Raw genomic sequence first — 17,431 nt, forward strand, 5'->3', positions numbered from 1 at the left:
AGGGGTTCAGAGTCTACTTTGCTCTGAGTACATTACTACTTAAACCAAGTGAGGAAAGGGGAAAAGAACAGAATAAATTAATGTATCTGCAGAATAACATTTTCCAAAAGCAAATAATATCCATGTCAAATTATTTGGGAAATGGTGAGTTAAATAATATTAAGACAAGTTATTTACTGCATGGATTCTGAGAGGCTTTAACATGTAAATGTACGTTTTCATTGTCCAAGGGCCAGTGGAATAATGTTTTCCAAGCTTATTTTATGGTGGAAATCTTTTTTATACATATATCTGTATCTATAGTTTGATTTGTTTTTGGTGGAGCATTTCAAGTGACTATTTCACATAAACACATTTTGGGTAACGCTGATAACGAAACCTGATATGGAGGATGGAACACAATCGGTATTCGGAAAACAGCAGGTAGGACACCTTGTCTGCAACATGGAGTATGTGGGTAGTATTGGTAGAATTGGAAGGTACCGCCGCTCATCTGTCAGTTTGTTTTACTGCGGTGACTTGCATGTTGCTGTGATACTGAACGCAACGAGGGATATCGTTCTGATGTCTGATGGACCTTGGCTGAAAGCAGAGAATACCAGAAAGATGTTTACCTGTGTTTCATTGACTACGCAAAGGCATTTGACTCTGTGGATCATAACAAATTATGGATAACATTGTGAAGAGTGGGAATTCCAGAACACTTGATTGTGCTCATGCAGAACCTGTATAGTCATTCTAACAGAACAAGGGGATATTGCATGGTTTAAAATCAGGAAGGGTGTGTGTCAGGGCTGTATTCTTTTACCATACTCGTTCAATCTAAATGCTAAGCAGATAATCCAAGAAGCTGGACTATGAGTAGAACGTGGCATCAGAATTGGAGGAAGACTCATTAACAACCCGCATTATGCAGATGACACAACCTTGCTTGCTGACAGTGAAGAGAACTTGAAGCACTTACTGGTGAACAAAGACACCCTTCAGTATGGGTAACACCTTAACATAAAGAAAACAAAGATCGTCACAACTGGACCAATAAGCAACATCATGATAAATGGAGAAAAGATTGAAGTTGTCAAGGATTTCATTTTACTTGAATCCACAATCAACCCCCATGGAAGCAGCAGTCAAGAAATAAAACAACGAATCCACTTAAAAAATGGGCAAAGGATATGAACAAAAGCACCACCAAAGGAGACATTCATATGCCTGACAGATACTTGAGGAAATACAATCACTAGCCATTAGAAATATGCAATTCAAAATCACAATGAGGTACCATCTCACCCCAACATTATGGCAAGAATCAAAAAACCTGAAAATAACAAATGTTAGAAAGACTACAGGGAGATTGGAAGTCTTATGCACTGCTGGTGGGAATGCAAAATGATACAACCATTTTGGAAAACAATATGGTGCTTCCTTAGAAAGCTAGAAATGTACATACGATATGATCCAGCAATTCCACTCTCCTAGGAATATATCCTAGAGAAATAAAAGCCGTCACACAAGTGGACATCTGCACACCCATGTTCATTGCAGCATTGTTCACAAGAGCAAAAAGATGGCAACAACCTAGGTGCCCATTAAGAGATAAATGGGTAAACAAACTATGGTACATACACACAATGGAGTACTACACAATGATAAAAAACAAGGACAAATCTGCAAAGCATCTCATGACATGGATGAATCTGGAGGGCATTATACTGAGTGAAAAAAGTCACAAAAGGAGAACTATTGTATGAGACAACTACTATAAAAACTCAAGAGAGGGTTCACACACAAAAAGGAACAATCTTTGATGGTTATTAGGGAAGAAGGAGTGGGAGGGAAAAACACTAGTCCATAGATAAGTGATAACTTTGGTGAAGGGTGGGACAGTACATGGAAACCCTGGTGGTGTAGTGGTTAAGTGCTGTAGCTGCTAACCAAAGGGTTGGCAGTTCAAATCCACCAGGTGCTCCTGGGAAACTCTATGGGGCAGTTCTACGCTGTCCTATAGGGTCACTATGAGTCGGAATCGACTCAATGACACTGGGTTTTTTGGAAGACAGTACACAATACTGGGGAAGCCAGCACAACTTGTCCAAGGCAAGGTCATGGAAGCTCCATAGACACATCCAAACTCCCCAAAGGACCAAATTCCTGGGCTGAGGTCTCTGGGGACCATGGTCTTGGGGAACATCTAAGCTGAAGTGGCATAACGTAGTTCCTAAAGAAAATGTTCTCCATTCTACTTTGGTGAGTAGCTTCTGGGGTCTTAAAAGCTTGTGAGTCAACTGGGCTAAACTAAAAGCAAAGAAGTTTCCTGAATACAACCAAACACTTCGAAGACCAGAGTAGCAGGGATGGGGCTTGGGGACCGTGGTTTCAGGGGCTATCTAGGTCAATTGGCATAACAAAATGTACTAAGAAAACTTTCTGCATCCTACTTCGGTGAGTGGCATCTGGGGTCTTAAACGCTAGCAAGTGGCCATCTAAGATGCATCAATTGGTCTTAACCCACCTGGAGCAAAGGAGAAAGAAGAACACCAAAGACACAAGATAAATATGAGCCCAAGAGACGGAAAGGGCCACATAAACCAGAGACTGCATCAGCCGGAGACCAGAAGAACTGGATGGTGCCCGACTACCACTGATGACTGCCCTGACATGGAACACAACAGAGAATCCCTGATGGAGAGGGAGAACAGTGGAATGCAGACCTCAGATTCTCATAAAAAGACCAGACGTAATGGTCTGACTGAGAATGGAGGGACCCCAGAGGTCATGGCCCCCAGAGCTTCTATTAGCCCAAGGACTGGAACCATTCCCGAAACCAACTCTTCAGCAGGGATTGGACTGGACTATAAGACAGAAAATGATACTGATAAGGAGTGAGCTTCTTGGCTCAGGTAGCCACATGAGACTATGTGGGCAGGTGAGATGAGAAGGCAGAGGGGGACAGTTGCTTGTTGAATGGACGTGGGGAATACAGGGTGGAGATGAGGAATGTGCTGTCACATTAGGCGGACAGCAGCTAGGGTTAGATAGCAAGGTGTGTATATGTGTCTGTATGAGAGACTGACTTGATTTGTAAACTTTCACTTAAAGCACAATAAATTAAAATAAATAAATAAAAGCATGTTAGCGACCAACATACAATTTCCTCTGGTCTCACCCCATATGGAGCAAGGGAGAAAGAAGCAAGCCAAAGACCCAAGGGAAAAATTAGCCCAAAGGACTAATAGACCACAGCTACCACCACCTCCACGAGACTGAGTCCAGCACAACTAGATGGTACCCCGCTACCAGCACTGACTGCCCTGACAGGGATCACAGTAAAGTGTCCCGGACAGAGCTGGAGAAAAATGTAGAACAAAATTCTAACTCACAAGAAAAAAAAAAAATTAAACTTATTGGTCTGACAGAGTCACTCCTGAGGTTCACCCTTCAGCCAAGTATTACACAGGCCCATAAAACAAAACGAGACTAAAGGGGCACACCAGCCCAGGGCAAGGACGAAAAGGTAGGAGGAAACAGGAAAGCTGGTAATGGGGAACCCAAGGTCGAGAAGGGGAGAGTGTTGACATGCCCTGGGGTTGGCAACCAATGTCACAAAACAATATGTGTATTAATTGTTTAATGAGAAACTTGTTTCCTCTGTAAACCTTCATCTAAAGTACAATTAAAAAAAAAAACAAAAACTACTGCTGTAAAGACCTCTTTTAAGTGTTAAAAAGCAAAGATGTCCCTTTGAGAATTAAGGTGCGCCTGACCCAAGCCATGATACTTTCAGTTGCCTTATGTGCATGCAAATGCTGGACAATGAATAAGGAAGACCGCAGAAGAATTGACGCCTTTGAATTATGGTGTTGGCGAAGAATATTGAATATCCCATGGACTGCCAGAGGAACGAACAAATCTGTCTTGGAAGAAGTACAACCAGAATGTTCCTTAGAAGGGAGGATGCTGAGACTTCGTCTCACATACTTTGGTCATGTTATCAGGAGGGACCAGTCCCTGGAGAAGGACATCATGCTTGGTAAAGTAAAAAAAAAAAAAATTTTTTTTTTTTACCTAGGGGGAGTGAAAAAGAGGAAGACCCTCAATGACACAGACTGACACAGTGGCTTTAACCATGAGCTCAAACACAGCAATGATTGTAAGGGTGGTGCAGGGCCGGGCAGTGTTTTGTTCTGTTGTACATAGAGGTGCTATGAGTCAGAACCTACTTGATGGCACCTGACAACAACAACAACTACTGGAAGATAATACTGAAAAGGTGTGTTGGAGGCTGGATTTTGAAGAGCTGCAAATGCCTAGCTAAGGAGTTTAAACTTAATTCTCAAAGAAACCATGAAATACTGATTTTTTTTTTTTTTTTAATCAGATGGGAGACACCAACCATCCATTCCTTCTCTCCCTACTGTGCTAGTGAATTAAAGTGGAGATATGCCTGCAGGGACCATACACATCATTTAAATAAGTGAAATACAATGAGTTTTGGGGAGTATGGTAAATTTTGTAAGTTTATGTCTAGTTTAACAGCATTCATATGCAAAAATAAATAAATAAGTACTGTGCTAGCCAAGAAATACATGTCTGCACTGGAATTGACCTGTGGGCTGCGAATTTGTCACACTTTAGATTCAAGAGGCAAGGAAAAATACAGGAGTTATGTTGGTTAGGGAAAATGCTAAGATGCTGTAACAACAAGAAAAACAAACTCAGAATAGATAGTGTGGTTTGAGTACATTGGGTACTTGGGTGTTGCAAACAGTTAATGTGCTTGGCTGCTAACCCAAACATTGGAGGTTTGAGTTCATTCAGAGGCACCTTGGAAGAAAGCCCTGGCGATCGATCTACTTTTGAAAAATCAGTCATAGAAAACCCTATGGAGCATAGTTGTACTCTGACACACACAGGGATTGCCAGGAGTTGGAGCTGACTTGTTGGCAATTTGTTGTTGTTGTTTTTTGGGGGGGTCAAGTACATTGAAATCTATTTCTCTTTTCGATAACACTCCCAAGATGAGTAGCCCAGGCTGACAGAGTGATTCTGCTCCATACTGTCATTCAGGGCTCCAGGCTCTTTCTGTCTTTTTGCTCTGCCAACCTGTGGGGCACTGTCCTTGGCTGCATGGTTGAGACTGTCCTAGCACATAAGAAAGGGAAGAGAAGGTATCCAGGGCAGGAATTTTCTTCAGGCAGGAAGGTGGAAGGTGACCATATCACTTCTGTTCACTGTCCAGCTAGTGGCCACTCCTTACTATATTAGGGAGGCTGGGAAGTGCAGTCTCTAGCTGTCAGCCATAGATATGGGTGGACAACCAGTAGACCTCACCCAGGAAGCTGTTGCAGTAGTTTGGTAGTTTTTAGTGTTTTCCTCAAAAGGTCTCTTAAAGGACCCAATTTTAGATAAAAAAAAAAAAAAAAAAATAGTGTAAATACTTTTCTTGGCTGAGAATGCAAGCTCCTGAGAGTAAGAACCTTGTGTTATTCCTGCTGTATCCCCAGGGCCTAGGACTGTGCTTACCCATCACAGACATTAAGTAAGTTTTTGTGAAATGAGAGCAATGAACTGAAATATTGACTTTGTATGGATATGGCAGAAATATTTGGTTGAGCAAGAATGGCAAAAAAATAAATAAATAAAAAAAATAAAATGCAGATTAGATGTCTTTATTGAGTAACAGTGAATGAGCAGAGCAGGGGAATTTGAAGCAACAAAAAATGAAAGTCAACATGTATAAGTCCCACGACGCTCTTTTTGCCACATCCTCATTTTCAGCTAAGACTACATCATCCCCATACTAGCGACAATTCCTTGATGTTATGATAAACCCAAATGACAATCATAATTGTATTACAAATGCATTTGTAAAAATGCATTTCATCTGAGAATCACGAAACCCCTCATCCATGTTATTAGTTGACAAGTATCGTTTCTTTGTTTTACAAATTCTCAGGCACAACTTTTTTAAATATAGAAGTATGTCAGTCTTATTGTTCGTCTAACACCGTATGCCAATACTTTATGTTACTGTAAGCTGATAACCAGTTGAAGTTTTATTCACCATCATGAAGATTAATTACAGAACCAGGAGGTAGTTATATTTTTATTGCTAACATGTTCCTTTTTTTAGTAGATGACTGAATTTTTTGCTTTTGTTTTAATACAAAAAATTATTCTAAAAATAAACATTTCAAATGTCACCAATGAATGGGAGAATAATTTAAATAGTCAATGTGTAGTAACAAATCAGGTCCAAATTTTAGGATTTGATCTTAATGCATTAGCAGAAACATGGCTCCCCCCCCAAAACTTTTTGCCATCAAATAGTGACCCTATAGGACAGCTTAGGACTCTCATACAGTTTCCAAGGTTGTAATCTTCACAGAAGCAGACTGCCACATCTTTCTCCTGTGGAGAAGAAGCTGGCGGGTTTGAATCAATGACCTTTCAGTTAGCAGCTAAGCACTGAACCAGTGCACCACCAGGGCTCCTAACATGCCCCTAAAAAAATCAAACCAAACTTATTGCCGCCAAGTTGGTTCCAACTCATTGTGACTCTATAGGACAGAGTAGAACTGCCCCATGGGGTTTTCGAGGAGCAGCTGGTGGATTCAACCTTCTGACATTTTGGTTAGCTGCCAGCTCAACCACTGCACCACTAGGGCTACAATATGCCCCAGTCCTCCCCCTGAAAAAAAGATTTCCTAAGATATCTCAAATTAAGAGTATAGAAGTAAGATATCACTCTAAAAACAAACAAACCCGTTGCCGTCCAGTCAATTTTGACTCCTAGTGACCCTATAGGACAGAGTAGGCCTGCCCCATAGAGTATCCAAGGAATGCCTGGTGGATTTGAACTGCCGACCTTGTTGCTTAGCAGCTGTAGCACTTAACCACTACGCCACAAGGGTTTCCAAGATATCACTGTAGGTTAATAATAATTTATGCTGTACTTTAGAGGCTACCAGGTAAGGGTATCTCAAGTTACCCATCTTAATCACTGAAGAAATATTTATTACATACCTACGAAGAACAAGGGGGAGCCTTGGTGGCAACAGGTTTGGTTTTTGTTGGTAAGAACACATGATTGTGCTGAGTAGGCCTTGTGAGCAATGTAACATAAGACACAACCCTGTCCTTCCCCAGTTTGTCATAGGAGTACAGAGATAAGACATGTAACCACGTAACTGTCAAATAAGGTAGAAAGAGGCTAGAGACATAGAACAAGTAGAGCAGAAGTTCTACTTAATTGAACAGTATTTCTTGAGCGCACCTTAAAGGTACTAACCACCACCAGTCTGTCAGCTTGTCCTACTGTGGTGGCTTGTGTGTTGCTATGATGCTGGAACCTATGCCATTAGTATTTCAAATACTAGCAGGGTTACCCATGGTGGACAGGTTTCAGCTTCCACACTAAGACAGCTAGGAAGAAAAGCCTGGCAATCTATTTCAGACAATTAGCCAATAAGAACCTTATGCATCACAGAAGAACACTGTCTGATATCGTGCTGGAAGGTGAGCCCCCCAGGTTGGAAGGCACTCAGAATACACAGTGGCCACAACAAATGACTCAAGCATACCAATTATGATGAAGATGGCCAGGACAGGGCAACATTTTTTTCTGTTGTACAGGGAGTCGCCATGAGTTGGAGCCAACTTGATGTTAGCTAACAACAACAACAACATAGTGTATACAACTGGGGAAAGCTGGACGATTAAGGAGCTACATTCACTTCCCTCAGGTGGCTCATAAACCGGTGGGGGTATTGCACAGAGTGAGAATTTAACATTTCAGGAGGGGAAGTATGGTTGGTGAGGTAAGGTTTTCTTTAGGAGGACTAGAATATAACTTCTGTGAGAACAGCATACTCAGGGTCTAGCACAGAGCTGGGACATCACAGGCAAACCATAAACCCTAGCTGAATATAAGTGGAGTGAGAATGAGGGAGCGCTCTTCTCTCTGAGTGACCCAGGGGCACCAGCATGGAAAGGCCTGGCCATTGGCCTGTCTTGTATTAGCGATGGAACTATATTTACCAAGGGGGCAATAGAACAGACATATTCTTTTTGATGCAATCACCTATATATTATAGTTTGCCTGCATCCATTAGCCAAAGGAGATTTTATAATTTAGGGCTGATTCCCAGGAAAGAAATGGTCATCTTGTATATAAACTTTCCTCCTCAGGCATGGAATTAACTCTGTTTTGTGGATATTCAGATTTTCTTTAAAGGCCAGCCCTCTGGCTGATTCATTCCCAGCTGTACCCTGTCCTGCCCCTGCCGCCCCCGACCTCTGAACCATCCTGCAAGGTTACCTGTCTTTCTGCAAATCTAACTTTTTCCTTTCCTGCCTGTTAAAAGGTAGATAGATGATCTGTCCCTCCATGAAATGAGATTTGGTTCCCATATAATGGCATTTTCCATAATAACTGCTGATATCATCCAGGAGAAGAGAACTGCTTTTCCTAACCACCCATCAAAGAATTTAGCTTTTTATATTTTTACCTCTCCCAGAAAGTCTAATCTCTCTCCCCACTGTGAGCATGACTGACCCCAAGGTATTGAAATCTGTGCTCTAATTGTGAATTCACTGAACAAGACTTCAGTGAATGAACTTTTTTAGCCATTTTATATGAAATAAAAAAGAACCTGATCCTCATTTCAATCTCCTATACAATCGGTCCTGAATAGTGGTTCAGAATTGGAGAGATAGCCAGATCATTGAGCAATCTGGCTTTTCATCTAAGACATACTTGACAAAAGTGTATGTTTTGCACTAATTTCTGAGGGGCTCTATTCAAAATGGAAATCTTGGGACCTTTCAGGAATGTTTAATCAGCTTTCCAAACTGGGGACCTTTTAATACTAATATCTGAATTTGGAATTGCTTAAATTTACCATCTTTGTTTTCTTTTTTCTTTTTCTCATTTTTCAGAAAAGTAGAACAACCAGATTAGTGTAATTTCCCTGAAAGTCATGTTTATTATTTGGTTTTTGTTAGTGAGAATGAAGTATCAATCTGCTCTGGTTTGCTTAGTAATTAAGTTAGTCATATCACTTTTTCCATCATTTCTTAGGTTTCATTTCTCATTATTATCTTCTTGTAGAGTTCATCGGTAGGTTTCCAAATAATTGGTGAAGGAACAAAGTCAGTTTCATAGCCATTTAAAGTTACGTGGGCTGTTTGCACAGGCCTTTCCTTGGGAACATTTTATAAAATAAACTAGCCTAAGGCTATCTGATAATACTATGAGATGATTACATCAGGGCTTGTGAAATAATTATATTTGTTATTTTTATTTTCCTGATGTAATTATTGTACATTCACATATATTTCACCTTCTGGCTTGCGCACATTCCACTAAAATACCCCTTAGAATGGAGTTTGCTGGTGGCCAAAAGTATCAAATTGTTATTTTTTGCAGTGACTTCCTCAGGATCACAAGATCCTAGTTTGAGCTTGGGTCTAGATTTTTTTTTTTTAATTGTGCTTTAAGTGAAAGTTTACAAATCAAGTCAATCTCTCATATAAAGACTTACACACATTGCTATGTACTTGTAACTGCTCTTCCCCTAATGAGACAGCACATTCCTCCTCTCCACCCTGTATTCCCTGTGTCTATTCAGCCAGCTCCTGTCCCCCTCTGCCTTCTCATCTCACCTCCAGACAGGAGCCGCCCACATAGTCTCATGTGTCTACGTGAACCAAGAAGCTCACTCCTCACCAGTATCATTTTCTGTCTTATAGTCCAGTCCAATCCCTGTCTGAAAAGTTGGCTTCAGGAATGGTTCCAGTCTTGGGCTAACAGAGGGCCTGGGAACCATGACCTCTGGGGTCCTCTAGTCTCAGTCAGACCATTAAGTCTGGTCTTTTTACAAGAATTTGAGGTCTGCATCTCACTGTTCTCCCTCTCCATCAGGGATTCTCTGTTTCCCTGTCAGGGCAGTCATTGGTAGTAGTCAGGCACCACCTAGTACTTCCGGTCTCCGGCTGATGTAGTCTCCGGTTTATGTGGCTCAGGTCTAGATTTTTTTTTTTTTTTTTTTGGTCCATAAAGTTTTTATTTTGCTGTTGTATTTGAGAACATATGCAGCAAAATGTACACCAGTTCAACTGTTTCTGCACATACAATTCAGAGACACTGATGACATTCTTTGAGTTGTGCAACCATTCTTACCCTCCTTTTCTGAGTCGTTCCCCCTCGCTTTTATTGTTTGATCCATTTGAAATTTATTTTAGGGAAGAAGCGAATGAGAATTAATTTTTTTTCCCCCCAGATGACTACCCATTTGCTTTAGTTGTCAAATTACCCAAACGTACCACCTTAAAACAATCACCGTTTACAATCTTGTGGTCACTGTGGGTCAGGAATTCTGGATCAGCTCAGCCAGGTGGTTCTGGCTCAGGGTTTCTCTCGAAGGTGCAATCAAGATGTCTGCCAGGGCTGCCTCATCTGAAGCGTCCAAAGGCTGAAGGATCCCCTTCCAAGGTAGCTCCTCACACAGCTATTGGCTAGAGGCCTCAGTTCCTCACTGTGTGAGCCGCTCCACCTCACACAGCTGTTGCCTGGGAGGCTTCAGTTCCTCACTGCATGAGCCACTCCAAAGGGCTGCTTGAGCATTCTCACAGCATGGCAGCTGGCTCCCCTGCATAGCAAGTCATTCTGGGAGCAGAGCCCCTGGGCCAGTGCCTCCCCCTCTCTCTCCTTCCCTCTGTTCCTGAGAACTGGCAAAGTCCGGATTGTAGTGGAACCTAAGGCTTTGGGGGCTTTGTTTCATGCTTGGTCTTCTCTTGGATCATAAGATGGCTTTACTGCACAGTTACTTGCTTTAGTGCCCTTTGCTGTGACACTGGGGACTGAGAGTGGGAAGCCAGTGTCACAACAAGTGAGAGTGGGAGCAGCCTCCGGGAAAACCCCGAAGTCAAGGCTCCTGCAGGCTGGTGTTGACTTGTTGCCACTGCAACAACTTTTTATTTAATTTACAGTTTTTTAAATTTTTATTGTGCTTTAAGTGAAAGTTTACAAATCAAGCCAGTCTCTCATATAAAAATTTATATACACCTTGCGATATACTCCAAATTGCTCTCCCCCTAATGAGACAGCCCACTTTTTCCCTCCACTCTCTCTTTTTGTGTCCATTCCGCCAGCTTCTGACCCCCTTTGCCCTCTCATCTGCCCTCCAGATAGGAGATGCCAACATAGTCACAAGTGTCTACTTGATCCAAGAAGCTCATTCTTCACCAGCATCTTTTTCTATCCCATTTCCAGTCCAATCCCTGTCTGAAGAGTTGGCTTTGGGAATGGTTCCTGTCCTGGGCTAACAGAAGGTCTGGGGGCCATGACCACTGGGGTCCTTCTGGTCTCAGTCAGACCATGAAGTCTGGTCTTTTTACGAGAATTTGGGGGCTGCATCCACTGCTCTCCTGCTCCCTCAGGGGTTCTCTTTGTGTTCCCTGTCAGGGCAGTCATCAGTTGTAGCCGGGCACCATCTAGTTCTTCTGGTCTCAGGCTGATGTAGTCTTTGGTTTATGTGGCCCTTTCTGTCTCTTGGGCTCATAGGTACCTTGCGTTTTTGATGTTCTTCATTCTGTTTTGCTCCAGGTGGGTTGAGACCAGTTGATGCATCTTAGATGGCTGCTTGCTAGCATTTAAGACCCCAGACACCACTCTCCAAAGTGGCATGCAGAATGTTTTCTTAATAGATATTTTTATGCCAGTTGACTTAGATGTCCCCTGTTGGGTCTAGATTTTTTAAAAATTATTATTTAAAAAATTTTCTGCCCCATATATCTGTTAATTAATGTTGCTCTTTAACTGTGTTTTTACTTGATCTCCCAAAATTTGAGCCATAATCATGACAATAGGAAAATCCCCAGACATTTCTCATCAGAGAACTGATTGAACTTCTTGATGGGAGGCTTAATCTAAATGGATTGTCTATCCTGTCCTGGTTCAGGTTTGGTTTGGAGGGAGTGTTTGGACGGTTCATTGTAATAGTTTTCAGATACAGGTTGGCTTAATTTTAGTTCAAACTAAATCACTAGGAATGAGAAAGAGAGGTAAGTTCTGTCAAAGTTTTTATAAAAAGGAAAACAAACATACTTCAGCTCAATTTCTGTTTTGTTCATTTGGAGGCATAGCTGGAGTACTTAATGTGTTAGGCTGTGGAGGGCCAGAGACACAGAAGATGCTATGTCTTACAGTCTAATATCAGAAAAGGTCAAAGTTATATTCAGAGTTCTAAGTCCTAGAATAGAGCTATACGTAGTACACTGGATCCGTTTTGAGAAAAGAAGTCTTCCCCAGTGGTGGGGGCAGCTAAGGAAGGTTTTTGGTAGAGGTGACAACAAAGCTGAGTCCTAAAGTATAAGTTGGAGTTGACCAAGCAAAGAGTAGGAAGAATAGGCAGTTCAGGAAGAAGGAACGATATGGGATAGGCAGGTGAGCCAGGGAGCCCTGGTGGTGTAGTGGTTAACAGCTTGGCTGCTAACCAAAAGGTGGGCACTTCAAATCCACCAGCTCCTCATTGGAAAGCCTATGGGGCAGTTCTCCTCTGTCCTGTAGGGTTGCTAGGAGTCAGAACTGACTCGATGGCACCTAACAATAAGAACAGGTGAACCAGGGCCAGGGAAGAGCATGTAGTTTCCATAGGGTTGAGTGGGAAGTGGGAGACGAGATAAAAAATGAGCCTGAAGAGAGAAGCAGAGGCTATATCACAGAAGGCATCGTATGAAAGCTTTGTGGGGCTCGTAGAAGACTTCTGACAGGGCAGTGAGTTCTGGATACGTTAGATTTATCTCAGTTTCTGCAACACTTTGTTTTTTCCTACCTCAGAGCCCTTATGCTACTCCCTTTGCATGGATACCTCTTGCCCCTTGTTTTCCTGGCTGGCTCCTTAGTATCTTTCAGATGTAAGCTCTTAAAAAGAGACTTCCCTGACCAGCCTTTCTAAAGCAGTCCTTTCTGTGATCCTCTACCATGCAATGCTGTTTGCTTTCTTCATATAACTTATGTCATTTATGATTTTTAAAATAATCTGCTTGGTTTTACATGTTTATGGCTGACTCTACTTTAGACTGTACGCTCCCTAAACGTGGGGACTGTAGCTCAGGTTCCTAGCACAATGCCTGACACGTGGTAGGTGCTCAGTAAATATGCATTGGATGAACAAATCAATCATCAGATTTGCCTGTTATTGAGACAATTCTGGCTATAGAATAGAGAGTGGATTGGAGTGGTGGCCAAGATGAATGGCAGAGAACAGTTAGGAGGCTGTCCCATGAAGCCGGTGAGAAATGGCAAGAGCCTGAACCACAGTCCTGTGGAGGACATGGAAACATACATGGGGTCAGGAAATAGTAAGGAAATGGAATCAGTGGGGATTAGTTGGGTGTGGGTGATTATAAGAGGTAGGAGTCAGGGATGACACCAAACCACGGAAAACTAGATGAACGGTGGGTGGTTCGGTGATATGCAGAACTGGAAAGACCAAGAACAGGTTTGGGGAGGAAGAAGACGGATTCAGCTTTGGACATGTTGGGTCTGAGATTCCTATGGGCTATCTAGGTAGAAATGTCCAATAAACATCTAGATTTATGAGTTTGGAACTGAGAAGAGAGATCTTGGCAGAAGGTAGAGACTTGAGAGTCATTGGCCTAGAGATTCATTCCTCCACTTATTCAATAAATATTCCCCTTCTAACTGCTTTGTCCCAGGCATTAAGGAAACAGTGTGAACAAAACAAGTGTTATTCTAGTTTTTATAAATATCACAGTCTAAACTGGCAGCTGATGTCGTGGAAATAGATAAAATAACTTTGGAAACATAAATATACGTGTGTGTGTGTGTCTGTGTGGGTAAAGCATATGTAAAAAAACGAAAACCAAACCCACTGCTGATGAGTCAATCCTGACTCTTAGCGACCCTATAGGACAGAGTAGAACTGCCCCATAGGGTTTCCAAGGAGCAGCTGGTGGATTTGAACTGCTGACCTTTAGGTTAGCAGCCAAGCTCTTAAACACTACGCCACCAGGGCTCCATGTATGTGTATATATATATTTCCTAACATCTACTCCTGTGACATCAGCTACCAGTCAAAGTAGATATATACTTTGGAGCCCTGGTGGTGCAGTGGTTAAGTACTCAGCTGCTAACCTAAAAGTCAGCAGTTCAAATCTACCAGGTGCTCCTTGGAAGCCCTATGGGGCAGTTTTACTCTGTCCTGTGGGGTTGCTATGAGTCGGAATTGACTAAAGGGCATTGGGTTTATACACATAGACAGAGAGAGAGATATGAGAGCATAGAGCCTGGAGACCACCACCATTTAGGAGGTGGGCAAAAGAAAAGGACCAACCAAGGAAAAATAGTAGTTTGAACGGATGAAAACAGATGTTTTACCCTTCTCTAGTCCTTGGAACAAACTAATTTTTAAAAATCTTTGGCTTTGTGTGTGTGTGGCTGCATTAAAGCGTATGTATGCACATTCACTCTGTACAGAAATTCATGTCCTGTCGCCCTTAAAATAAGGAATTTCAAAGACTGAAAGTGAAACAAGTATCAGCCCGCAAGTAAGTGACGCAGATAGCGCGGATCAAGAGCTGAAGATCAGCCCAGATTTTCCCATTCAACTCTGAATTTCCTTGCAATTGTTATATGTACTTCAAGTCAAATTTAATTTCGTGTACATTGTAGTTGGATTTCCTTTGTTATGGTCTGTGAGATAAATTCAATGTGAACGGTGTCGCAGTAGAAGATGTTATGATCTGTTGTGCCAAGACCTCACTAGAGAATTTTTATTTAAGTTTTTTTTTTTTTTTTTTAACTTCTCAGCTTTCTTAATCAAGAGAAAACACCCCCCAGGCATGCTTACCAAATCAAAGGCAGTGAAATAACTGGCTCTGGGTTGTTTTGAGAGGTGAAATTCCTTAAGCACTTCTTCAAATGATATTTTAGCATTTTACTTACAAGAAGCAATTTACGATTATTGCAGATCCTAACCATTTGAGCTATTTTATCTAAAAGATCGTCGATAAAAATGTTAACTGAAGTTTTCTTTTACATTTCAGTAAAAATATTTCTTATGCAAAAGTCTTTTGTAACCAAAAGAAAAAGAATTTTTGTAGGGTCCATTTATAATCCTTTAAAACATGGTAATTTGTGTATGTTTTATGAGCATGATATTTAACAAGTATATTGGTGCATACACCTGAGTATAAAAAAAAAAAAAAAAAACTAACTTCTGGTTAGTAGTGGGCAAAATCTAGCTTTCATCAATAATGTAAGTTTTATTTGTGGACTGTTTTCTGTTCAGAGTAGTTTATTTTCTTACATTAAATCTCTTCAAAGACAGTTATTTCAAAAATCCTTTCAGCCAATGACTTCTCCTCTGACCTAATTTTAAAACAGGTGATTTAACTGACCCTAAAACAGACCTTTCAACCAGTGTCTGTCTATGTGAGACTCATAGCATCAGAAAACTTTAAAGACAAGAGAGAAAGCCTACATTATTGATTACGTATTCTTACCATTTATACATCTTCAGTTTCTGCACATACCATAAAATTAAATGAGTTATTGGTGATAGATGTAATATCAGATACCTTAAAGGAAATTAATTACCTCCAGCAAAAATGAAGCAGGTACAAAATTGAAAGCTTAAGCAGTTTTTTGAACCATTTATTTTTTAAAAAAGAACACACAAAAAAAAACTCTTGTTTTCTAAACAAATCGTAATTTTTACTTGTGCTCAGAAGTATTTGTTTTCATGTTTCAGGGTTGGGGCTTGCTTTTTCTATTCTGCCTTTTTTTAAGATCCTTCCTGTAGAGCCTCCAGAAATGACGGGAACGTCTTTAAATCTTATTTGACTTGAATGAGTGGATAGCTAATCCTGATCACATGTTTCTTTAGAGCATAATGTTTAAAAACTACTCTGGTACTTGGCTATCCTGGTTGACTCTTAGGAATACCTTTTTTGATTCCAGTTGTTTAGGTCTCAGAGGTTACCTAAGGCAACCATTTATTATTACGGTCTTTGTTTCAGATTTCCTGTTGAAGTTTCTCAACCATTTCAAAAATCACCCAGTGGTTGTGTCAGAGCTTTCCATAACCTCCAGATTCAAACCAAAAAACTATCTGCCTAACTAAATGACTGTGCCCTCCCACGTAACCTCTAACTAGAGCAGAGTATGAAATTAGGCATCACAGCCTTTTAATCATAATGAAACTAAATATTTAGAATTCTGTTGTCAAATGTCTTCTACTTATGACACTTTGTTTTCTTTTGTTTTTGTTTCTCCAGGACATTTGGTCTTCCAGGACAGTTTTGTCACATCAGGTGTTTTTAGTGTGACTGAGCTAGTAAGAGTGTCACAGAGTAAGTATAATTTTGCTTTGACTTGGTACAGATTTGCCTTGAGTTTGCGCTTACTGTCTGCCTAGGCCTCTTAGAGACATAAATAACTTTCAGAATCCCCTTTTCATTCACCCATTGGAAGAATTTTGCCATGCAGTTCGTTTGACAGCCAAGAATTTAAATGAGGAAAAATTAAATATCATTTTAATGTGAGGCGTGGGGAGTGAACTGAAATCCCGAGCGTCTCGCATATTCCCTAGTTTATAGTGTGAACTTGGTTTAAAAAAAAAAAAAATTACAAGGCTTCCCTGATTTCTAAGAAACTCTGCATTTTAAGAGAATTTGCTTTTGACCTTTAAAGAATGCTAATGCCCTCAGCATGAGTGACACAGTACAGCCTGATCATTACCAGCTTGTCAATACTCACTAACAGTGAATTAAGAGTACCTGTCACCACCCTGTTCCATTGATCAAAGGGTCATTGATTGTATTTTTGCTATGAGGTAATCCCTACAGTCCAAAGAGGAGGTATAGGATTCATTCCCATGCTTTCTGTCTTTCTTTGTCTCTCTCTGTGTGTGTCTCTCTCTCTTACACACACACACTCGTGCCTTCCCTCAAGATCATCTCTTTGTTTTTATTTCAAAACATACTTGTAGTGCCTATGATGTCCTATGCCTCAATAAAAAGAAGAAAAAAGAAATACCAGTTTTTAAATTTTTACTTTCTACCCTCCACCCACTTCAAAATACCACTTGTAGTTAAACTTACGTTCTTAAAATTGATCTCAAGCTGTATCCAATCCTTTTTGGACTAAGGCAGAGTAAAAATAAATATTTTCATTTCAAGTTCCTACCTCCTATTCACTGCATTATGGGATTGCAAGATTGACCCAGTAAACCAGTCAATCCCATGACAAGATGTCCGGTCAAGCAAGCCAGGCTATCCCTGATTCCACAGTCACTGTTTCCGTCAGCTCTTATTTCAGTCATTCATAGCCTGGGAGACTCTTAAGAGTCCAGAAAGAGGGCTACAGGTGGGGGCAGGAAATCTGAGGGTGAGGCAGTGGATG

At 41.0% G+C, this 17,431-nt stretch overlaps 1 protein-coding gene across 5 annotated transcripts in view; it reads left to right on the top strand.

Annotated features, from left to right (window-relative positions):
• The window catches only part of NFIA (nuclear factor I A), a 415,535-nt gene that overhangs the window by 261,591 nt on the left and 136,513 nt on the right, over positions 1–17,431 (top strand). For all 5 annotated transcript variants that reach the window (XM_049879426.1, XM_049879428.1, XM_049879423.1 and 2 more), the window contains exon 4: positions 16,306–16,380. In XM_049879426.1, coding sequence (XP_049735383.1) covers positions 16,306–16,380 — 75 coding nt within the window. The remainder of the gene's footprint in view (positions 1–16,305; positions 16,381–17,431) is intronic.

This window comes from Elephas maximus, chromosome 3 (genome assembly GCF_024166365.1).
Source record: "Elephas maximus indicus isolate mEleMax1 chromosome 3, mEleMax1 primary haplotype, whole genome shotgun sequence".
Taxonomy (NCBI): Eukaryota; Metazoa; Chordata; class Mammalia; order Proboscidea; family Elephantidae; genus Elephas; species Elephas maximus.